Below are 24,699 nucleotides of genomic sequence, written 5' to 3' on the forward strand. Positions count from 1 at the left end.
CAATAGAAACCACATGAACCAGGAGTCAGAAAGAACTTGGAAAAAAAAACCTGATTCAGTTCCCCTCAAGCAAAAGATTTAACCTTCAGATCTCAAGGACCAGGGAGATAAAATGGGAATAACGATAATCATGCTGACTTCATACAAATACTGAGGTTAGATGAATGAGGAGCGTCTGGTACACAGAAGGGACTGAACCAATGTCCCGTTCTTCTTACTAATAATGAAAAACATGCCTGAGAAAGAATGATGCTTTAAGATTTAAATGACCCATGTATCATTATTTACAGGTTCACTTCTTGGTTTATGCAGAATCTTACACCAGATTTTGGGGAAAATTCCAAAGTTTTAGATAAAGGGTACAACAAACTTGACGATTTCATGAAAAGGTTTGGGTAGGAATTGGGAATAGACAAAATATCAAACTGTGCTGAATTCCACAATTTGATGGCTCTAAACAGAGAGACACTTGGACGGCATGGAGAACAGTGATGCATTTGGGGTCATTCTGACTGAAACATGTCAGGTGTGTTAGACTTTAAAGCAAACAATAACAACAAAGCAAAGCTCTGATTGAGAAGAGTTATTTCCTCTTAGCACTCTGGTATAAGTTGGTGGAAACTCATCTTTACAATGGTTTATCTCACTTTGTTCTTTGCAGCTGCTTTACAGATCATGATGGGTTTTTGGGATGATTTGTGTTATTCAATTCACACATAAAGCACGTAATGTTGGCCAGGTGCAGTGACTCACACCTGTAATCCCAGAACTTTAGGAGGCCATGGCAGGAGGATCACATGAGGCCAGGAGTTTGGGACCAGCCTGGGCAACACAGCTAGACCCTATCTCCATAGAAAATAGAAAAGCCACAATTCCCACCGTCAGTGGTGCGCACCTGCAGTCCCAGTTACTTGGAAGGCTGAGGCGGGGGAGGATCGCTTAAGCCCAAGAGTTGGAGGAGCCATGATGGCACCACTGCACTCCTCCCTAGGTGACAGAGTCTCAATTTTAAAAGCAACAGCAAAAGCACATAATGTCAGAACTGAAACAGCCTCACAAAAGTCCAGAAAAAGGCAAGTTGGGAGTCACAAGCTAATACCAGCTGGAATTCAGCCGTTCCAGATGCCGCCAGTGGCTCCGGATGGAGGTGAAGTCAGGTGGAGATGCCCTTACTCCTTTCCTAGCTCTCTCTTCCCCAGAAGCAACCTTCCCAGCGCCCCCTTCACCTCTCTGTTTCTGAGGGTGTAGATGAGAGGATTGAGGAGGGGGGTGACAATGTTGTAGAAGAGCGTGAGGAACTTGCCCTGGTCCTGGGAGGAGCTGGCTCCTGGTTGCATGTACATGTAGATGATGTTTCCATAAAAAAGGGAGACCACGGTGAGATGGGAGCCGCAGGTGCTGAAGGCCTTCTGCCTTGCTGATGCTGACCGAATTCGTAACACAGCCCTCACAATGTAGCTGTAAGAGAGCAGGATAAACACCAAGGGGGACAGCACAACGCCCACCGCCAGGACAAACACGGTGCCCTCGACGGCCACAGTGCTGACGCAGGCCGTCCGGATCAGGGCGGGCATCTCACACAGGAAGTGGTCCACCTCGTGGCGCCCACAGCGGGGTAAGTGCAGGGTCACGGGAGACATGGCCAAGGAGTTGGCCACCCCACAGCCCCAGGCCACTGACACCAAGGCCCGGCAGAGCCTGGGGTTCATGATCACCATGTAGTGCAGGGGCTTGCAGATAGCCACAAAGCGGTCATAGGCCATGACGGCCAGGAGCAGGCACTCCACACCACCCAGACCCAGGAACAGGAAGAGCTGGACGGCACAGCCCGTGTAGCTGATGGTCTTGTCACGTCCATTAAGGTTGTAGAGCAGCTGGGGGATGGAGCTGGTGGTGAAACTGAGGTCCAGGAAGGAGAGGTGGGTGAGGAAGAAGTACATGGAGGTGCGCAGGTGGGGGTCCAGCCGGGACACCAGGATGATGGTGGTGTTGCCCAAGAGGGTCAGTAGGTACGCGATCAGGATGACCACAAGGAGGATCCTCTCCAGATGGGGTCGGTCAGAGAATCCCAGCAGGATGAAATGGGTTTGGGTGCTGCCATTGGTTCCATCCATCTCTACTGCAGCTGAACAGAAATATCAATCCTGATAATAATAACGCTGATATTAAGGGAGAACTTACTAGAAGTTAAGCATTCTTCTCTGCTTTTTATATTTATTTTATTCATTTAACTCCAGCACAAGCTAAGCATTCTTCTACACTTTTTTTTTTTTTTTTTTTTTGAGATGGAGTCTGGCTCTGTTGCCCAGGCTGGAGTGCAATGGCATGATCTCAGCTCACTGCAACCTCTGCCTCCCGGATTCAATCCATTCTCCTGCCTCAGCCTCCCAAGTAGCTAGGATTACAGGTGCCACCACCAGGCCTGGCTAATTTTTTGTATTTTTAGTAGAGACAGGGTTTCACATGTTGGCCAAGCTGGTCTCGAAATCCTGACCTCATGATCCACCCACCTCGGCCTCCCAAAGTGCTGGGATCACAGGTGTGAGCCACTGTGCCTGGCCTCTCTTTTATGCTTTTTATATTTATTTTATTCATTTAACTCCAACAGAAGCTAAGCATTCTTCTATGCTTTTTTATTATATGTATTCTATTCATGTAACCCCAACAGTTATATGGAGTTGCGCTATTATTATTAGCTCCCAACTTATAGAAAAGGAAGCTGAAACACATGTGTGTTGAGCAAACTGTCATATGTAGGAAGACACAGAGCTGATTCTGAACCCCAGCAACGTGGCTGAGAGTGTGCATTCTTAACCACTATTAGTACTGCCTCTAAATCCAATGAAGTGAAGACAAATCCTGCTGTGGCCGAATGATGAATTTTTCTGGAGACTCCAGTCCCTGAGCTCCTGCCAAAAACCTCAAGGACTCAAAATGGAGCCTCAGAATAATCTATCAATAGTATTTAGGAAATATTCATTACACACAGAGTGCTTTATCTATTACTGGTCTCAAAGAAACACGTCATTCATTGGGTTATCATTTCTGAGGTAACTTTTAAAATACCTTAGTAGATAAATAACGTAAGAGACAAGCAAAATACACATAAAATCTCTTTCTCTCTATCTCTTTTAATTGGGCCTGGTATTGAAGAAATAGAGTGTATGAGGTTTTCTTCGAAAGTACTATATACTGCTTGAGAGGATAAAACAGCTTGAAAAAACTTTGTAACAGATATTATAACTGTAATGCAATAACTCATGCATGAGTACAGAAAACTCTTATCACATTCCAATTCCAATACCACATCATATTCAAAGCAAAGCGTATTTGATGAGACAAACCACAAGTCTTACAGATGGATATAGAGAGACTCAGTCCATCCTGGTGTTTGGGTGATGGACACATTAAAAGCCAAGACTTTGCCACTATGCAATACGTGCAGCTAAAAAGCAGTACTCCCAAATTAATATAAATAAATATAAATATGTATGAGCAGCTAAAAAGCAGTACTCCCAAATTAATACAAACAAAAATAAATCCATATATGCAGGTAACAAAACAGTACTCCCAAACTAAGACAAATAAAAATACACACATACATTTTGGGCTATCACTCCAAACTATTCTGCATTATCCCTAGGTCAACAAGAGTAAATTACAAGATCTCAGCAAGCTCATTTGTCTTTTCATAGTTTTCTCATCTAAAATGGTAACAATCAAACCTACCCTACTTAGTTTACAGATATGCTTTGAGATTTTAAATATGAAATGTAAATATATAAAACATATAAAAGTTTAGTGAGTGTAAAGGTTTCTACATATGTTAAAAAAAAAGGTGATGTGTCATGCAAACACAGAAGAGGAACATAAGCCCATAAGTCTAGCCGGAGAAATCCAGAAGAAAAAAAGCCTACTGAAGGGAAACCATCTTATCTTATATCTACTCAAGCTTTGAAAATACAATAACTATATCATGATAACTGACAAGGCATTTGTGGGAGGAAGGGAGTGTGGGTCCCACCTTTACTCCTTACACCAAAAATATTAAAATTATGAATTATATATTTAAACATTTCAAAAATACAACTACTATCAGAAAGCATGATAGTTACTTTTCCTTTTTTTCCCCAATCATCTTGAATAAGTATACATCATAAGCCAAGCTGCAATTCTCAAAAGTTAAAAAGCAAAACATAGATAAATTGTGTTATCTATGTAGAAAAATCTACACTCTAAGAAACACTATTGGCCGGGCGCGATGGCTCACGCCTGTAATCCCAGCACTTTGGGAGGCCAAGATGGGTGGATCACCTAAGGTCAGGAGTTCACAACTAGTCTGGCCAACACAGTGAAACCCCTTCTCTATTAAACATACAAAAATTACACGGTGTGGTGGTGCATGCCTGTAGTCCCAGCCACTCTCGAGGCTGAGGCAGGAGAATGGCGTGAACCCGGGAGGCGGAGGTTGCAGTGACTCGAGATGGCGCCACTGCACAGCCTGGGCGACAGAGCTAGACTCCATCTCAAAAACAAAACAAAACAAAAAAAAAACAAAACAAAAAAGAAACACTACTAGCAAACTCTAAAAAATAATGACAAAAGTAGAAAAATTCAAGAAGACAACCGAAGGCTACCTTGCTTAATATTTTTTTCTCAAAAAATTGGCAAGAAAAACATGTAGCAAAAGAAAAATATGTAATGACTTGAAGAAACAGTTCACAGGAAACTGGTTTACCAGCAAGTGATATAAACATTAGAAATATTTTCACTGATGATTGAAGTTATAAAAATTTAAATATAAAGATATTTGCTTTTCCAGATAGGTAAATAATGAAAAGTATGGTAATATCCAGAGCTTGAAAATATGTGAGAAATAAGCCCAATCTCATGATTATTTCTTTCTTTTTTTTTTTTTTTTTTTTGAGACAGAGTCTCACTGCGTCACTCAGCTACTTGGGTAGCTGGGATTACAGGCATGTTCCACCACGCTGGCTAATTTTTGTGTATTTAGTTGAGATGGGGTTTTGCGATGTTGCCCAGGCTGATCTTGAACTCCTGGTCTCAAGCGATCTGCCCACCTTGGAATCCCAAAGTGCCAGGATTACAGGTGTGAGCCATCATGCCTGGCCTCATGAACTCTTGATAAGAGTCAAAATTGAAATAGTATCTTTGGAGAGATCTTTAAAAAATATGACTATTTAAATACACATATACCTTGACATAGTCCATATTATTTTAACAAAAGAAATACCTGTCTTTCATAAAATGTTAAATGACATGCTTTTTTCATTGTCCTGTTAATTCTACATCTAGGAAACTGCTTTGCATTTATTAACCCTCAATCAGTAAACACATACCCTCAAAAACTTCATTATAGCATGTACTGAAATAGATAATACTGGGAAACAAGGTATGTGTTTAAAGTGGTAGACATGATTTAATAGATGATGACTGGAAACAATCATTAAATTGAAATGACATTACCAAGAATTTTGTCCAAAAAAAAAAGATATTAATATCAAACAAGTAGAAAGTTAAATATGCCAGGCACGGTGGCTCACGCCTGTAATCCCAGCACTTTGGGAGGCCAAGGCGGATGGATCACAAGGCAGGAGTTTGAGACCAGCCTGGCCAAGATGGTGAAATCCTGTCCCAACTAAAAAATAACAAAAATTAGCCGGGCGTGGTGGTACATGCCTGTAACCCCAGCTACTCAGGAGGCTGAGGCAGGAGAATGGCTTGAGCTTGGAAGGTGAAGGTTGCAGTGAGGCGAGGTCACGTCACTGCACTCCAGCCCAGTGACAGAGCGAGACTCCGTCTCAAAAAAAAAAAAGAAACAGAAAGCTAAATATAATGTATAGTGAGATTGTATATAGTATGACTCCATTTTTTGTTCACAAACTCTCTTACTATACACACACAAACACACATGGTATGTATATATGTATACAGTCACATGTTGCAGAACAACACATTTTGGTCAACGACAAATTATATCTGTGGTGGTTCCACCTCCTCAAGAGGGGTCTGAGGCAGGTCCTTGGGCAGTGTTGTAGAAAGCATTGTGATCACAGGAGGTGACAGCTCCATGCATGTGGCTGCCCCGGAAATCCTTCCGGTGGGACAAGGTGTAGAGGTCAAGACAGTGGTACTGATCATTCTGTCTCAGTGGACACCCAGGCTAATGTATGTGCTTATGTCTTAGTTTGCAAAGAAAAAGTTTGAACAGTAAAGAATAAATAAATAAATATTAAAAAATTAAATGGAATATGACTTGTAGAATAAGAATAAAAAGAGCGTATTTTATACAGTTTTACAACGTGTGTTTTAAGCTAAGTGCTATTACAAAAAAGTCACAAAGTTAATAAAAAGTAAAAGTTTTGCCAGTTAAAAAGTTTCAGTAAACTGAGGATAATTTCTTATTGAAGAAAGAAAAATATTTTTTAATGTTTTTAATATAGCCTAAGTGTACAAAGTTGATAAAGTCTGGAGCCGTGTACAGGAACTTCCCGGGCCCTCACGTTCACTCACCACCCCCTCACTGACTCACTGAGAGCAACTTCCAGTCCTGCAAGCTCCGTTCATGGTAAGTGCCCTAGAAGGTGACCTTTTTTTGTATTTTATACAGTATTTTTACTGTGCCTTTTCTACGTTTAGAGACACAAACACTTACCACTGTGTTACAGCTGTCTTCAGTACTCAGTACAGGGCCATGCCGTACTCATTTGTAGCCTGGGAGTGACAAGCTATACCACACACTTACGGTCTAGGCTTGTGGTAGGATACACCATCTGGGTTTGTGTAAGCACATTCTGTGATGCTCACACAATGACAAAATCACCTAATGACGCATTTCTCAGAACACATCCCCATCATTAAGCAACACATGACTGTATTTGTATTCAGATAGAACCGATATCTGGATGTACGGTTTGAAATTGTTTAAATGGCTCATTTCTAGCTTGGGCACCATGGGGAGACCCCATCTGTACAAAAGTCAAAATTAAACATTAGCCCGGCATGGTCGCACAAATGTACAGTCCCAGCTACTCAGGAGACTGAGACAGGGGGATCAATGGGCCCAGGAGGTCAAGGCTGCAGTGAGCTATATTCATGCCACTGGCACCCCAGCCTGGGCGACAGAGTGAGACCCTATCCTCCCCCACCCCCGCCGAAAAAAGACTCTCTTTTAGAAAGTGAAGTGGAGGTTAAAGAAGACTCTCATGAGGCCGGGCGCGGTGGCCCACGCCTGTACTCCCAGCACTTTGGGAGGCTGAGGTGGGCGGATCACCCGAGGTCGGGGGTTCAAGACCAGCCTGACCAACATGGAGAAAACCTGTCTCTACCAAAAATAAAAAAAAATAAAAATAAATAAAAATAAAAAAAATTAGCTGGGCAAGATGGCGGGTGCCTGTAATCCCAGCTAGTCAGGAGGCTGAGGCAGGAGAATCACTTGAACCCGGGAGGCAGAGGTTATAGTGAGCCGAGATCACACCATTGTACTCCAGCCTGGGCAACAGAGCGAAACTCCATCTCAAAATAATAATAGTAATAATAATAATTTCGCATTGGTAGATGTATTGCTTTGTTATAATTAAACAATGAGTTGTGATATAAGTGCTGTGTATCTTTGTGTGTTAGTGTGTCTGTCATAATTCGCTTTTTTTTTTTTTTTTTGAGATGGAGTCTCGCTCTGTCGCCCAGGCTGGAGTGCAGTGGCCAGATCTCAGCTCACTGCAAGCTCTGCCTCCCAGGTTCACACCATTCTCCTGCCTCAGCCTCCCGAGTAGCTGGGACTGCAGACGCCGCCACCTCGCCCGGCTAGTTTTTTGTATTTTTCAGTAGAGACGGGGTTTCACCGTGTTAGCCAGGATGGTCTTGATCTCCTGACCTCATGATCCACCCGCCTCAGCCTCCCAAAGTGCTGGGATTACAGGCGTGAGCCACCGCGCCCGGCCTGTCATAATTTATAAATGTTCTAAGAGCAACGAGTGTGTTCTTCAGATTTTTCTGACCCTTGAGGCACTACCTATGGCTTCTTTATTTAACAAGCCAACCTAGAAGTGCAGACCTCTGAGCTGAGTTCCTCAACGCAGAAACCTACTCACCATTTTTCCTTGTCTGCTGCCAGGCAACACTGAAAGAATGCAGGAGCAGAGACGTAGCCAGAGGGCCTCAGTCAGATCTCGAAGTGCCGTGTGCCCTCTTGGGCGCACACAGGTGCTGTAGCCAGCTGTGAGGAAATCCAAGTGCCTCTCTCAGGCTTGGCCCATTCCTTATAAATGCAGTGGCCCACAGTACTTATTCATATGGGTTTACTGCATTTACACAGCGTTGCAGCTCTGCTGAGGGAAGACTGGAGACGGACCCTGATGGTGGCCTGGGTTCATCGGCATCTCAAACCGCTGGGGAAAGTTCAGAGCCACAGGGATCACTAGCATGTCCACGGAGACAGAGGCGTGCACCACATCAAATTGCCCCATCTCCCGTCAGGTCCCGAGAGAAAATGAGGACCATGAAAATTTGTCCCTTGATATAAAAAGAATTTACTACCTCACGTAAGCAAAATTAGGGAACTCAATCCACTGTTGTTCTAAAAACATAAATACCAATGAGCCATTTGCTCCCCTCCCGTTTCCAAGAATCATTATATGGCTAAGAAAACAGCTGAGGCATAATTGGTCCCATCCTACCTAGAACAGAATCATGCATTTGTTTTTTTCTTTCTCCTTATATCTGCTGAAAATAGGGCCAAAATATTTTGACATCTTCTTTTTACTAATATTTTTATGTATGAAAGAAAGAACCCATTGTCCTAGACAGTGAAAAAAAAATCATATAAAGTGTATTATTACATACATTAAGGAGCCACAGGGTGGCCTGTTTTTTTTTTTTAATTTATTTATTTTGAGATGGAGTTTCACTCTTTCGCCCAGGCTGGAGTGAAGTGCTGCTATCTCGGCAACTTGCAACCTCCGCCCTACCAGGTTCAAGCAATTCTCCTGCCTCAGTCTCCCTAGTATCTGGGATTATGGGCACCAGCCACCATGCCTGGCTAATTATTGTATTTTTAGTAGAGATGAGGTTTCACCATGGGGGCCAGGCTGGTCTCAAACTCCTGACATCAGGTGATCCACCCTTGTTGGCCCCCCAAAGTGCTGGGATTACAGATGTGAGCCACTGCGCCCAGACTTATTTTTACTTTTTGATTTGAAAGGAAGATGTTAGTATACATACGTTTATACTTTAGTTTCAAAAACTAGTAAGGAAATTGAGCAAGTATCATTACTTAGATTGTGTATATGTAACTATGTTTGAATGCTCTTGTAAAGACAAAAATGACATCACAATGCTCAATTTTTAAAATAAAATAAATAAATATACAGCTATAGCCAAGCAATGTCAGAAAAAAATCAGACTTAGATTCAATTAACTAAGAAACTTATCAATTTGACTGGGTCCTTTTGGGTAGATGTAGTCAGAGAATTAGAGAGTAAAGAGACTATTCTACATAAGTGAATGTGTAGAATTCATAGAATATGTGTGGCACACATATGCAGGCCCAGCATCCTTTCTTCTTCCCCACGTAAGAGAAAAGCAGACCACAGAGGGCCCCAGCAGCACAGAGAAAGCACCAAGGAGTCGGTGCTTGGAGGGCAGACAGGCTGAACAGATCCCAGTGTTCCCAGTTCTCGGCCCTCTGGGGTTCTAGGGGTGGCAGTCACCAGTCTAAGTGCTTTCCATTACTTCCGCTGGCTAAGGAGGTTATTTTACTTCCCACTCCTGATTGCTCCGTGTATCCCCTCCTCCCAGTCCTCTTCACTCAGGGCCTTCTCAACATGCTAGAAAAATTTGTTTAAGGCCGGGCACAGTTGCTCACACCTGTAATCCCAGCACTTTGGGAGGCTGAGGCGGGCAGATCACCTGAGGTCGGGAGTTCAAGACCAGCCTGGCCAACATGGCAAAACCCCGTCTCTACTAAAAACACAAAAATTAGCTGGGTGTAGTGGTGACTGCCTGTAATCCCAGCTACTCGCGAGGTGGAAGCAGGAGAATCGCTTGAACCTGGGAGGTGTAGGTTGCAGTGAGCCGAGATCATGCCACTGCACTCCAGCTGGGGCAACAGAGTAAGACTCCATCTCAAAAAAAAAAAAAAAAAAAAAAAAAGAAAGTTTATTTGATAAACCAGTCACCTGATTTGGAGAAGGGGGACATGGGGGTATATTAGCCTGCTCTCACACTACTATAAATATCTGAAACCGGGAAATTTATGAAGAAAAGAGGTTTAGTTGGCTCACGGTTCCACAGGCTGTGCCAGAAGCAAGGCAGCATCTGCTTCCAGGAGGCCTCAGGCAGCTTTTACTCACAGCAGAAGACAAAGCAGGAACTGGTGCCTTACATGGCAAAAGCAGGGGCAAGAGAAAGTTGGGGGGCCACACACTTTTAAACATCCAGATTTCACAACAACTCATCCAAGGGAGATGGTGTTAAACCATGAGAAACTGCCCCCATGATCCAATCAACTCCCACCAGGCCCACCTTCAACACTGGGGATTATAATTGAGCATGAGATTTGGGTGGGGACACAAAGCCAAACCATATCAGAGAGTTACTGAGCAGATTAGTTCTTAGAATAAATTGCCCAGTCTTCTGGATATATAGACAGAGTTCTGGAGGGTTATAGCTTAGAAAAGGCTAGAAGCTCATGTTGGGGACTTTTTCTTTTAGTTTTCTCTTTTTCAAGAGACAGGATCTCACTCTCACTCAGGCTGGAGTGCAGTGGTGTGATCCTGGCTCACTGCAGAGTTGAAATCCTGGGCTCAAGTCCCTCCCAAGTGGCTGGGACTATAGGTTTGCACCACCATATCTGGCTAATTTATATTTTTTTGTAGAGACCAGGTCTTGCTTTGTTGCCCAGCTGGTCTCAAACTTCTGGTCTTAAGCAATCCTCCCACCTCAGTCCCCAAAGGGTTGGGATTACAGGCGGGAGCCACTGTGCTCTACCAGGGTTGATGTTCAAATTTTTACGAGAAGAAAAGAATTTCACTGGTAATTGTCAGAGCAGTCCTTAAGGATATGTCAGAAAGAAAAAAATTATGATTTGAGATAGAAAAAAAGCCCAATGTATGTAACAGAGAAATGCACAGTAATAGGGAGGTGATGAGGAGAGCAGACCCAAGACACCCCATTTCTAGACGGCGTGGATGCACCATATTGTTTAGGTAAAGAAAGGTACATAAAACATGAAAGTCCTTTTTTTTTTTTTAAAGCTTCTAGTCTACGTAAGTTTATAGAAAGTTCCTCACATTTTTAGTGATGATACCATTTTGCAAGGTGGCTTATGGAGTATGAGACAAAGCATAATGCAAAGGTGTCGCTGTGATGTCACGGGGAATCAAAACTACAGGGGGTTCAATGGGACTAGGCCTGGACATGCCAAGTTATCAAGTCATGAAATCCATCATGTTTACAAACTTAGTCTTCTGCTCAATTTTTCTCTATCCTCAAAATTTTACTAATTTAGCACCTGGAATTAAACTTTATTGGCCAATTATTATTGTTATATCAGTATACTATGTTACATTTCACACAACACTTTCAGGTCCATCCATTTTGCTCTCCAGATAGTCAAATCATTTATTTATTCAAAAAATAAAGATTGATAACAAACCAGCATTGGACGTGCTTGAGAAACACTGAACATATCATTGTCAAGAGACAAAGATATCACCCCTTGTGGTGTTTACATTTAGCACAAAAAGGCAAAACATAAATAAATAAATAAAGCCTAATAAATAAGAGAACAATATAGTACACTAGATGACATGTACTATATGGAGAACAAAGAGCCTCCACTGAGCCCAGCAAGGGCAACTGGAAAGGTGAGCTCCGGCTGGGCTCTGGGGTGAGTAGGGTTATATGGCATCACTGAGAAGCTGGATCTCAGAAGACTCAAAGGAAGAAAGGGAATAATGAGTCAAGGGGACATCAGGGAAAAGAGAATTTCAAGCAGAAGCCACAGCGGGGAAAACACCCAATGATGGGAAGCACCTGCTTTGGTGGAAACCCAGCCATGAGGCCAGGGCAGCTGGAGCAGAATGCAAAGGGAAGTAGGGGAGGAAGAGAGAATCAGAGGAGGGATGGGGGTTCAGAACCTCTAGGGCCTGGGGGTTCACTGTGAGGATTCTGACTTTCACTCGTCATTGTGATGGTATCACCATCTAGGTCACTGTGATACCAACATATCCTTGGGTGCTAAAAGGATCAGCCCAACTGCTGTAGAGAGAATGGGAGCGGAAGGGCCTAGAGCCCAAGCAGGACCACTGTGAGGAAACGAAAGTCATAATCCAGAGTGGCAGGATGGAGTTCCGACCATGGTTACAGCAGCAGAGTGGCCAGGACAACGGAACCCCAGACATATTCTGAAGGTAGGACCAACAGGGCTTGCTGATGGACTGGATGTGGGCTGGAGAAATCCAGACAGCACTCAGTTGGATGCCTGGCCTAAGCAATCAAAAGAATGGAGTTGCCATCCAGTGACAGGGAGAAGCCTGTGGTTTTTGTTGTTGCAGTTAGGAAGAGACTTGGGGAGAAATTTGTGGTTAAGTTTTAGGCAAATTGAGTTTAAAATGTCTATTTTAATGTCAAGCGGACAGCTGCATATAAAAGACGCATTCAGAGGAAAGGAGAGGGAAAGCCAGGAAATGGGTGTAGAGGTAGAGGGTTTTGCTGGTAATGAAACAAAGTTCCAGAGGAAATAGCGGAAGCCTTTCAGGAGTTGGAAAGGGAAAGAGGTCATTACAGGAGACACACAAAACTCTGTGAACCTAAGAATGCAAGAGATGAAGACTCACATCAGTCTACTGACTGACATAAACCATAATAAAATGCACAGTGAGACAGCATTCAGCAGAGACAGTGAGACCAGAGCACTGGGCTACACGGTGGGAAATGGACACTCCTGGGCCTCTCGTTCCACTCTATGGAGAGAGTAGAAGGCATGTGGAGGTGTTCTCCCTCCCACTCAGGGCCTCCCCGTCTCAGTGAAGGGGTGGTGCCCCATGGAAGGGGTATCTCAGGCCACCCTCCTGATCTCTGGGGGAAGGGATGCTGTGGCTGAGCTGAAGGCCACCTTCCCTACACAGACCTTGCACGAGGGAGGGCTAGAGCACACCAGCCCGCGGAACACCAAGAGGAGGGACATGAGGATGCGTCATTCCCTCTATTTGCAAATCTAACACAGAGAGTAGAAGTGTTCACTCATGATCAAACAATTAAAAAAGTCTAGGAAGAAGGCTACGTTAATAATACGATTGGAAGGTAAGTTAAAGATGTCAGTCGAAAAAATCTCCCTGGAAGAGAAAAACATCTTGAACTTCAAATTGAGGAGGAAAATTAAACCTTCTGCAGATTATTGTCAGATAATGTTAAATAATTTGCCATTAATTAATATTTACCATTTAAACATTTTAGCATTTGTGTAACAATTATTTATTATTATTATTATTATTATTATTATTATTATTATTATTATTTTGAGACCAAGTCTCGCTCTTCGCCCAGACTGGAGTGCAGTGGCGCCATCTCAGCTTACTGCAACTCTGCCTCCTGGGTTCACACCATTCTCCTGCCTCAGCCTCCTGAGTAGCAGGGACTACAGGTGCCCGCCGCCACACCCAGCTAATTTTTTGTATTTTTAGTAGAGACGGGGTTTCACCGTGTTAGCCGGGATAGTCTCGATCTCCTGACCTCGTGATCCACCCACCTTGGCCTCCCAAAGTGCTGGGATTACAGGCGTGAGCCACCGCGCCCGGCCATAACAATTATTTAGAAGACAGTGATACAAAGAGGGCAGCAAGGTTAATGACTTTTAAAACTTCTGTTGGAAAGGTATAGAATATACCTTTAATGACTTTTAAAACTGTTGGAAAGGTATAGAATATACTTTAAAAATAAGTTAAATATTATCATCATTTCATCATTATTATAATGTATTTAAATGGAAAAGCTGAATTCAAACCAGCAATATCAAATATGACCTTAAATATTTACCATAACACTGCGAGGCCAGTACAATTGTTCCACGGATGGGAACCATAACAAGCAGCTAAGAGAGAGAGAGAGAAGTGTTGTTTGAGGCCTTTTTTTTTTTTTTTGAGACGGAGTCTCGCACTGGGCTGGAGTACAGGGGTGTGATCTCGGCTCACTGCAACCTCTGCCTCCAGGGTTCAAGCAATTCTCCTGTCTCAGCCTCCCAAATAGCTGGGATTACAGGCTCCTGCCACCACACCCAGCTAATTTTTTTTTTTTTTTTTAAGTAGAGACAGAGTTTTACCTATTGGCCAGGCTGGTCTGGAACTCCTGAGCTTGTGATCCACCCACCTCAGCCTCCCAAAGTGCTGGGATGACAGGCATGAGTCACTGTGCCCAGCCTTAAGGTCTTATAACTAATAAATATCTATGTTAAAGAACGAGTTGAATGAAAATTCTGATAAATTCCTAAAGGGTATCCAAAGAAAAGGAAAAAGTCTAGCCGTCAGTGATATTAGATTCAGAGGAATGAGCTTTGTAATTCTTAAACATTAGTCCCAGAATAAAAAGGATTTTTTAAAGTAATTGAGTAAAGTCATAGGAAATGTGACTGTATAAAGGAATGGCTCTAAATGTATTAATCTAGAAGGAAGCAACAGGTTAAACAATAAGAGGTAAGAAACAAAAAATAAGGAACAAGAGAGAGACAGAGAGAGAGTGACAGGGAAAGAGAGATAGAGGATGAAGGAGAGAATGAGAAGGAAAATCAGGAAAAGGAGGAGAAACAGAAGTATGGATGTGATACTGGAATAGTATCAGACCATTCTGAATCAGTTTAAGAACTGCCATGTCTAATTCTTATATCAAAGACTTGGAATACAAGGATGTTGAAAGGAATAACAAATTATAACGAAGGTATAGAAATCCTTATGTAATCCAAGGTCATTAATTTGAAGGAAGACTCATCAAGAAAATGTGATCTAGAAATAGAGGTTGAGATTGCTCCATTTATAAAATTATTATGCTCTATCATCTTCCCATATGCAAATATTTTGTATTCCCTCTTTTGTCCCATGGAAATATTTCACAGCAACAAGGAATCAAGTGCTGACCTAAATGGGGGTATCTGTTAAAACTTAGCATGTTGATATCCTTCACCCCACTCCAGGAACGTCTGCTAGGCTGCTGCATCTTGGGAACAGAACTTTAGAGATGATCATCTCTTACATCAGAAGCAGGATCTAAATGATCCCTGGATGCCCAATTTCCCGACTCTGCTACTGTCATGGGTGGCAAGATAAGAGGAGTTGCATCACAGATGAAAAAGTAAGGCCGGAGAAGACCAGAGAAGAGTTGGTTGAATGTGTAGATATAAGATCCATTGGTGACGTTGTAGAATGAGATTTCACCGGCTTCATAGTCCAAGAATATCCCAATGCAGCGAGGACTTTCCAGCTGGAGAAGAGGCACCGATGGGGAGGCAAGGACCATGTACTCATTCCCCTTCAGCAGCCACAGGGCCCAGACCCCGTTCTCAGGAGACGGTGTGGTTTCCCCCTTTCTCGGCAGTGTGTCTTGACAGACCCCTAAACCCCACTCTGCTCTTTCTCCCACCAGAACCTCCCAGTAATGCCTCCCGGATGAGAAGCTCTGCAAACCCAGGATGCAGGGCCACGTGTCAAATCGCTCAGGGTTGTTGGGGACATCCCTCCATGGTTCTCCATCCTGCACACTGCGCAGGTCGGCGGTCAAGAGCAGACTCGGGTGCGCCGTGGCGGGATCCAGCTTTACATCCACTGCGGAAGGAATGTGGTGGAGCAGGTGAAAGGAAAGAAAGGTAGAAACTCAGGAAACCACTGAAATGAATGGTCCCAGAGTTCCTCACTTCTCTCTCTAACAACGCCTAGAGAAAACAAATCAGTATTTCACCTTACAGGTGAAATCTTCTTTGTTACTTTATTATTCTTTATTACTTTGTGGTGTATTCCACTGTTACCTCTGCATAACCCAGAACTCTTTAACTTCCTCAGCAAAAACAACTATTGATGATGACAAACCAAGTAAATAATCATTTAGTTTCCTTTTATTTATATCTAAAACATGTGTGTGTGTGCATGTGTGTGTGTGCATGTGTGTGTGTGTGAGAGAGAGAAAGAAAGAGAGAGAGACGGGGTCTTGCTATGTTGCCCAGGCTGGAGTGCAGAGCTATTCATGGGCATAGCCATGGTCCACTACAGCTTCAAACTCCTGGACTTGAGCGATCCTCCCATGTCTGCCTCCCCAGCAGCTGGGACTACAGGTGCACACCACCATGTATGGCTTATATCCAAAGCATTTGGGTGCACTTAGGAGGATCTTCTGCATTTAACATAAAATTTATAAACCCCTTAGGAATTCTTTTCTTAAAAATCTATACGAGAATTTTATTAATATTAAGCCCACTATTTTCAAAATTATATTACTGTGGTAGGCAGAATTCTAAGATGAACCCCATGACCTTCACAACCTGGTATTAGTCTCATGAGTATGTTACATTACATGACACGAGAGAGATTATCAAGGTGAGTCTAATCTAATCCCACAAGTCCTGTAAAATCAGAAAGTTTTCTCTGGCTATTGGGTTGGTGGCAGCAGGAAAGGTCAGTAAGACGTGGATTTGATATCTCTTTGCTGGCTTTGAAGATGGAAAGGTCACATGAGGAGAAAAACGAGTGATCTCTAGAGCTGAGAGTGACCTCCAGAGCTGAGAATGGCCCCTAACCAACAGCCAGCAAGAAAACTGGAATCTCGGTACTGCATTTGCATGGAATTGTATTATGCCAACAACCTGAATAAGCTTAGAGGTAAGGTTCTTCCCCAGACCTACAGAGAAGCCTAGCCTGGCCAACACCCATATTTGGGCCTTGAGAAAATCTAAGCAGAGGAGCCAGCCAATCCCACCTGGATGTCTGATCTTCAGAATTGTGAGCTACTAAATGGTACGGCTTTAGGCAGCTAAGCTTGTAGTTATTCATTATGTAACAATAAAAAATATTGATACTCTGAAGTCCCAGCGAGACTGATGAGACATTTGACCCATATACATAATAAATAAATACATCTGGATATGAAGTGAAGGGTGGATGTAAAATATTCAGTGGATTTCCTTATTAGCATTGCTTATAAATAGTAAGTTAATTAATAATATGGTTTGGGTGTGTATCCCCTCCCATTCTCATGTTTAAATGTGATTCCCAGTGTTGAAGGTGGGGCCTAGTGGGAAGTGCTGGATCGTGGGCACTGACCCCCCATGAATGTCTTAATGCCATCCCACTGGTGACAAGTGAGTTCTTTATCAGTTCATGCAAGAGCTGGTTGTTTAAGAGGAACCTGGCACTTGCCCACTTCACTGCTTCCCTCTTGCCATGTGATACGCTGGCTCCCTCTTTGCCTTCCACCATGACTGTAGGTTTCCTGAGGCCTCACCAGAAGCAGGTGCCAGCACCATGCTTCCTGTACAGTCTACAGAACCATGAGCCAAAACAAACCACATTTCCTTATATTAATAAATTACCCAGCCTCAGCTATTTCTTTATAGCAATGCAAAATCAGACTAACATGTTAATATAGTTTGATTTTTAATATCAGAATAAATACTGCTTCTACTGCTTCTACTATTACTACTACTGCTACTACTATTCCTATTACTGCTACCACTACTACCACTACTGCCGCTACTACTATACTCACCTGCCTTTAAACACTTCTAGTGAACCTTTTTTTTTTTTTAACTTGAGACAGAGCCTTGCTCTGTTGCCCAGTCTGGAGTGCAGTGGTGCAATCACAGCTCGCTGCAGCCTCCACCTCTCAGACTCAAGCCATCCCCCCACCTCAGCCTTCTGAGTAGCTGGGAAGGCGTACACCACCATGCCCAGCTAGTTTTCTGTATTTTTTGTAGAGATGGAGTTTTACCATGTTGCCCAGGCTGGTCTTGAACTCCTGGGTTCAAGTGATCCATCAGCCTCAACCTCCCAAAATGTTGGGATTACAGGTGTGAGCCACTATGCCCAGCCTAGTGAATTTTTTTTAATTTTTAAATTTAATTTAATTTAATTTTTGAGATAGAGTTTCACTCTTGTTGCCCAGGCTAGAGTGCACTGGCACAATCTCGGCTCACTGCAACCTCCACCTCCTGATTCTCCTGCCTCAGCCTCCCAAGCAGCTGGGATTACAGGCATGCACCACCACGCCCGGATAATTTTGTATTTTTAGGAGAGATGGGGTTTCTCCATGTTGGTTAGGCTGGTCTTGAACTCCTGACCTCAGGTGATCTGCCCGCCTCGGCCTCCCCAAAGTGTTAGGATTACAGGCGTGAGCCACCGCACCTGGCCTAGTGAACTTTTACTGATACCCAACCTGAGTGGTCACATAACTGCATATTGCATTATTTTTATTAACTCATGTAACCACCCTGAGGGTCACCATTGTCATCCCTACATTACACAAGAGTAGATTCTGAGTCAAAGAGTTCATGTGGTCTTCCCAAACTCTAGAGGTAAGTAACAGAGATGGAAAGGTAGGTCTCTACGGATTGTGCGTTTAACAGAAGTCATGTATTCCCATGCCGTGCCTGCTCCAGCACATTTGTCTGGTTCATTTCTAACAAAAGAGATCTGTGAAATGGCTTTTGATATGGTCTACATCCCATTCCTCTCCCTACCCCTTCTCTCCTGAACTCAATTCTTCATCATGATGTGACCACACCCCAACCACACTGCTCATGTCCATCTTCCCAGGGACCTGCGTGTTGAATGGTTATTTGTCAGAGTTTGTCTTTTTATTTAGATGGACTTTTGCTCTTCTTACCCAGGCTGGAGTTCAATGGTGTGCTCTCGGCTCACTGCAGTCTCCACCTCCTGGGTTCAAGCAATTCTCCTGCCTCAGCCCCCTGAGAGGCTGGGATTATAGGCATGCACCACTATGTCCGGCTAATTTTGTATTTTCAGTAGAGACGGAGTTTCTCCATGCTGACTAGGCTGGTCTCAAACTCCTGACCTCAGGTGATTCGCCCACCTCAGCCTCCCAAAGTGCAGGGATTACAGGTGTGAGCCACCGCACCTGGCCCAGAGCTCCTCTTCAATGATTTTTCTGTATCTCTCAACACTACTGAGAATCCACTTGTGCTGGAAAATCTCCCTTTTCCACAGACAGCACTCATCCATGTTTCGCTTCTCTCCCTGCTCACTACTCCTTCATCGTTTTTGCTGTTCTCTTCTCCTCCACCACCACTGGAGAAACCTATGGTCCCAAGACTTGGACTTCTCTCTCTCTCACCTCACTCCCTATCTACCCGGGGGCTGACTGGCTCATTGCTTTGATAAAATTCCATTCATATGCTGACTGATTCCCAATGTATGTGCTTAGCTTTGAACTTTATCCTGAAAATCCCTATTGTACACTCATCTGCCCACCTGATAGCAACATTTGGATATTAAGCACTCATCGCAACATCCATGTGTCCAAAACCCAACCCCTTCTTCTGCTTCAACTGTAGCTTTCCTCATCAATAGAAATGGCAATCACATTTTGCCAGTTCGCAAGCTCCAAAACCTTGGAATCATTCATGGCTCTTCTTTTTAACAGCACATCATATATAATCCAACAGCAAATCTTAACAGCTCTGCCTTCAGTGTATAACAAAAATATGTCCACCTTGCGGCACCTTCCGTAATAACATCTGTTCCAACACATAATCATCTCTCATCAAATTACTGCAAAGACCCTTAACTGCTTTTCCCATGTAATCTTCTCCTCTCCGTAATTTACTTACAAGAAACCATACAGAGTGATCCTCATAAAACATCAGTCCAATCGAACTATTTTTCTAGGTACAACTTTCAATGACGTCCTATTTCACTCAGGGATAAAGCATCATGCTCAGAGTGGCCTGCCTATCTAGCCCTTCCATGGTCTCTCTGACCCTCCTGTCATTTAGTCGGCCACAGAGTCCTCACATTGACATCCTCACAGCTCCTGGAACACACCTGCCATCCTCCATGTCAGGCCTCAGCACTCATTTCTGCTGTCTGAGTGCTTTCTTCCAGATCATATATTTGCTGTGTTATCCCCGCGGGGCGAGGTCCTTCTTGGTCACCTTATTCAAAACCAGAACTTCTCGTTACCCTTTTCATACTCTTTTTTATTTTATTCAATATTCTGTATCAGCCTCTTACAGCCTGTATATTTTGGTTAAGTACATATCTGCAACACAAAGCTACGGATTGTAGCATATTTTGTTGTTGTTGTTTAATGATATATTCCAATGTTTAAAAGAATGGATGAGATAGAATTAATAAAACATTTTGAATTGTTTCATTCAATAAAAATAAATATAGATATGAGGTTACTGAGTTTAAGGGCGCCATGATGATTTTAATCAAGTCGGGCATTTAGTAAACATTCATCTACCCAGGAGAACGTGGGTACTATGCTGCGGATACGGGTTTTCTCATTAAGAGACTTCACACTCTTTCCCTGTAAGTAGTGAAGCCACTATTTAGACATAGTCAGTTTTCATTACTTGGGATAAATTAGATTTTAAAATGAAATTTTAAACAATACTGAATCTATACGGTTTTAAAGAATAATACAATCAGATTGAACAGACTAATTTTTTGTGACACTGCTTATTCCTACATAAAAATAATTGACAATATTTTGGCTTTATTGACTCACTAATTCAAGCAACTCATCAAATTCTCAGCCAATACATTAAACCAAACTTCTTGTTAATAACTTTGCAATGCTTTCATATTGATTACTTTTAGGAGGTGGGGTGCTTTCAAACGTTTCATTTTGTCCTCCAAACAATTTATTTTTAGCATTTTATAAACAAAGAAATGTGAATTTACTGGAACTAACGTTACTCATATCACAGCTAATAAGAGATGAACTATAATTTTGAGCCCACTGTTCTAACCAAATGTAGACTCTATGGGTGGCTGTGACTCTGATACTGCTCATGAATACGCCAATCCTCATTTTTCTGGGCATGGTACACTCTCCCACTGAAGGAGACCAGAGAATTCTACCCTAAAATGCGGCACCCCGGTATGGCCCATTATTTTAAATTAAAGGCCCTTGGAGATGAGCACACACTGGAAGAAGCTTTATTCTGACACTCACTTATCTGCCTAAAGTCCTTGTGTTTTAATTAATTTAGTTCATACTGCAGGAAGACAGACAAGTCTGTCAACACACCTGGACAGACTTCAGTCACAAACCACTGTCTATTTTTCAACAGACTTTGTCCCAAGCCACTGTATGTACTCCAAGTCCAATGAATCCACCAACAACTCATTTACTATCCCTCTAAAATCATCCACACCTCCCCATCTCCCTTTCCTCCAATAAAGAAGGGTATATAAGCATCCATATCCCGTTGAGTTACCGGGTAATCATTCTCCTGCGATTCCGCTGTGCTTTGAATGTTAAACTTTTTCTATGCCTTTGTTCCTATTTGTCTTTGGTCAGTTGATTTTCAGCAAACATTCACAGTGAAACGGGAAAGTTTCCCCTTGTCCCCTACACTGTCTCCTTGATAGTTTGGCTTAGCCATGAAATCTCAGGAAGGCCACACGCCCCAATTCAGCATGGTGCCTATGATACTGTGAAGTGTGTATTTGGTCTACAGTGCATGAGTCACCACACCTACGATACTGGGAAGTATCTATTTGGTCTACAGTCACCATGCCTATAATACTGTGAGGTATGTATTTGGTCTACATCCTGTTTACTGACATATAGTTCTTAAAATCCTTGGAATTTCCAGAAAGACAAGAGTGTCTTTTGTATGCTACTAACACGACTTATGGTTGGTGATCCCCCAGAAAGCCTCCCACTGGGTGTGGGTTGCCAGGGGAACCAACCATGTGATTAGAGGCTTGAAACTTTCAGCGCTAGATGCCATGGTCCACCCATCTCTGAGGAGAGAGGGGCTGAAGGGCAGGTTGATAAACCAATGGCCTATGATTTAATCAATCACGTTTACAAAGTGCTTCCATAAAACCCTAAAAGAACTGAGTTCATTGGCCGGGCAGGGGGCTCACACCTGTAATCCCAGCCCTCTGGGAAGCTGAGGCAGGCGGATCATTTGAGGTTGAGTTTGAGACCAGCCTCGCCAACATGGTAAGGCCCCATCTCTACTAAAAATATAAAAATTAGCCGGGTGTGGTGGTGACGTGGGCCTGTAATCCCAGCTACTCAGGAGGCTGAGGTAGGAGAATTGCTTGAACCTGGCAGGCAGAGGTCGCAGTGAGCCAAGATAGTGTCACTGCACTCCAACCTGGGGACAGAGTAAGGCTTCATCCCAAAAAAAAAAAAGAAACAAAGAACTGAGTCCTGAGGACTTCCAGATCACTGAACACGTGGAGGTTCCCAAGGCAGCATGCCTGGAGAAGGTGTGGAAGCTCCGCACCCTTTCTCACAAACCTCGCCCTGGGAATCTCTTCCATCTGTTTATCTCTAGCCTCTGTAATGCCCATTGTAATAAATGAGTAAATATGTGTCCCTGAGTTCTGTGAGCTCTTTCAGGAAATCAAGTGAACTCAAGAAGGGGGTTGTGGGAACCCCGATTTACAGTCAGTTGGTCAGAATCACAGGCCACAACCTGTGCTTGTGGCTGGCATGTGAAGTGGGGTCAGTCTTGTGGGACTAAGCCCTCAACCCGGGGGACCTGGTGCTATCTCCAGGTAGACAGTGTCAAAATCAAATTGCGTGGAAGGACATCTGGCTGGAGTATGTGCTGGAGAACAGATTGGCCGTTTGCAGGGAGAAATCTCCACACATTTTGGTGACCAGAAGTGAGGTGCTGTATTGACTCTGTAAGACAACTTCTTCCCCCATCTCTTCAATAACCTTGCCCGTTTCTATGGCTCCCAGCACCAAGAGGGAGGTGCAGCATGGTCTGTCAGCATGGGTCTCAGAGTGAGAAGATGTGGCACAGAAGTCCCCACACCCAGGAACAAACCAACAGCACACTCTCAAAATAAATTTCTGCTGATTTGGGCCTCTAAAACTTTAGGTTCTGTTGCTCACTGCAGCTGACTGGCACAGTAATAAACTGCAATAGAGGCAAACCCCAGGCAGCCTAATTCCCAGTCTCTAAGATGCAAATTACCTTGGAACTTCCTCAACAGCTCCCTCCTCCCAGGGATGCAGCATGCTGTCTTCAGTTCCATGGGGATGTTCTCTGCTTCCAGCCTTGTGACAGCCTTACTTCTGGGAAGAGCACAGAAACGACAGAAGTCAGCAGGGTTCTCCACCAGCTCCTCTGCCTCTCCCAATCCCTTCACCAATTCAGAAAGCACGCATACCTGCTCAGGACTCCTCTCACATCCTGAAAAGGAAAGAAAAATACAGTGTGAGCTGGATTCTGAACTGCTTTTCACAGTCAGACTCAGGACACCAGGAAATTTCCTTAGAAATTACTGGAAAACATTATTAAGATAAAATCATAGGGGACAATAAATCTTTTTTTTTTTTTTTGAGATGGAGTTTCGCTCTTGTTACCCAGGCTGCTGGAGTGCAATGGCGCGATCTCAGCTCACTGCCACCTCCACCTCCCTGCCTCAGCCTCCCAAGTAGCTGGGATTACAGGCTCCCGCCACCACGCCTGACTAATTTTTTTTATTTCTTTGTATTTTTAGTAGAGACGGGGTTTCACCATGTTGGCCAGGCTGGTCTCGAACTCCTGACCTCAGGTGATCCACCCACCTTGGCCTCCCAAAGTGCTGGGATTGCAGGCATGAGTCACTGCACCCAGCCAAATCTCCTTTCTTTAAAGCTATACAAAGTTGAGGTTAATCCCTGCAACATCTATCAATTTAATTATCTTCTGAATTAATAATTCTGCCACTTGGATATTGTAACAGAGTAACATTCTGCATGTAATTCGGATGGAGCAGGATAAAATAGATCCTAACTACTCATAGAATTTATTTGAGGGGCAGGGATGGGTTCCTTAAATAAAGACACAAAATGTTTCCCTAAACGTCTTCATAGGAATTATAAATTCCTAATTCTCTGAACCAACGTACCAGAGCTATTTCTATGAGTAGGTTATCTAAGTAGATTAATAAAGGAAGCCTTTAATAACTACTAACATTACTTTCTCAAAGTAGATTATTAAATAAATATATCTGTGATACATTTATTATATTAATAATTGTATTTGGGATACATTTCCCCTCTGCCCTTAAAAACAGTCGCCAGTCAGATAAGTTTTGATGGCATAAAAGCAGGGAAATAATTTGCTTTGCCCTGTATAGGAATGTCAGGTCTCGGTCTTGGCCTTCGGGGGTAAAATGTAGCTTATTAGTACCAGGGAAGAAAGGGAAAGGAAAGCATAAAAATATACAGCCTGGGCAACACAATGAAGTCTCATCTCTACTAAAAATTTTTTTAAAAATTAGCTGGGCATGGTGGTGCACACCTTTAGTCCCTGCTACTCGGGAGGCTGAGGCACAAGGATCGCCTGATCCTAGGAGACTGAGGCTGCGGTGAGCTATGATTGAGCCACCGCACTCCAGCCTGAGTGACAGAGTGAGATCCTACCCTTATAAAAAAGTAGATAGATAAGACACCTTATTTAAGAATATATCCTTCCACGCCGGGCTGGGTGGCTCA

At 43.3% G+C, this 24,699-nt stretch overlaps 1 protein-coding gene across 11 annotated transcripts in view; it reads right to left on the minus strand.

The window, feature by feature from the left end:
- Positions 1-260: 260 nt before the first annotated feature.
- Positions 261-24,699, minus strand: part of TRIM58 (tripartite motif containing 58) — a 33,852-nt gene continuing 9,413 nt past the window's right edge. For 7 of the 11 annotated variants that reach the window (XM_023216098.2, XM_023216104.3, XM_023216097.3 and 4 more), the window contains 3 exons: positions 23,388-23,410; positions 23,192-23,292; positions 261-2,125 (listed from right to left, as the gene is read on the minus strand). In XM_023216098.2, the coding sequence (XP_023071866.2) occupies positions 1,170-2,125; positions 23,192-23,292; positions 23,388-23,410 (1,080 nt within the window). In that variant the 3' untranslated portion in view covers positions 261-1,169. Of the gene's footprint in view, positions 2,145-8,111; positions 8,239-13,987; positions 15,831-23,191; positions 23,293-23,387; positions 23,411-24,699 lie in introns of those variants that run through there. The other 4 variants (XM_023216106.2, XM_023216099.3, XM_023216108.2 and 1 more) reach the window with 4 other exon arrangements.

Source organism: Piliocolobus tephrosceles, chromosome 1, assembly GCF_002776525.5.
Source record: "Piliocolobus tephrosceles isolate RC106 chromosome 1, ASM277652v3, whole genome shotgun sequence".
Taxonomy (NCBI): domain Eukaryota; kingdom Metazoa; phylum Chordata; class Mammalia; order Primates; family Cercopithecidae; genus Piliocolobus; species Piliocolobus tephrosceles.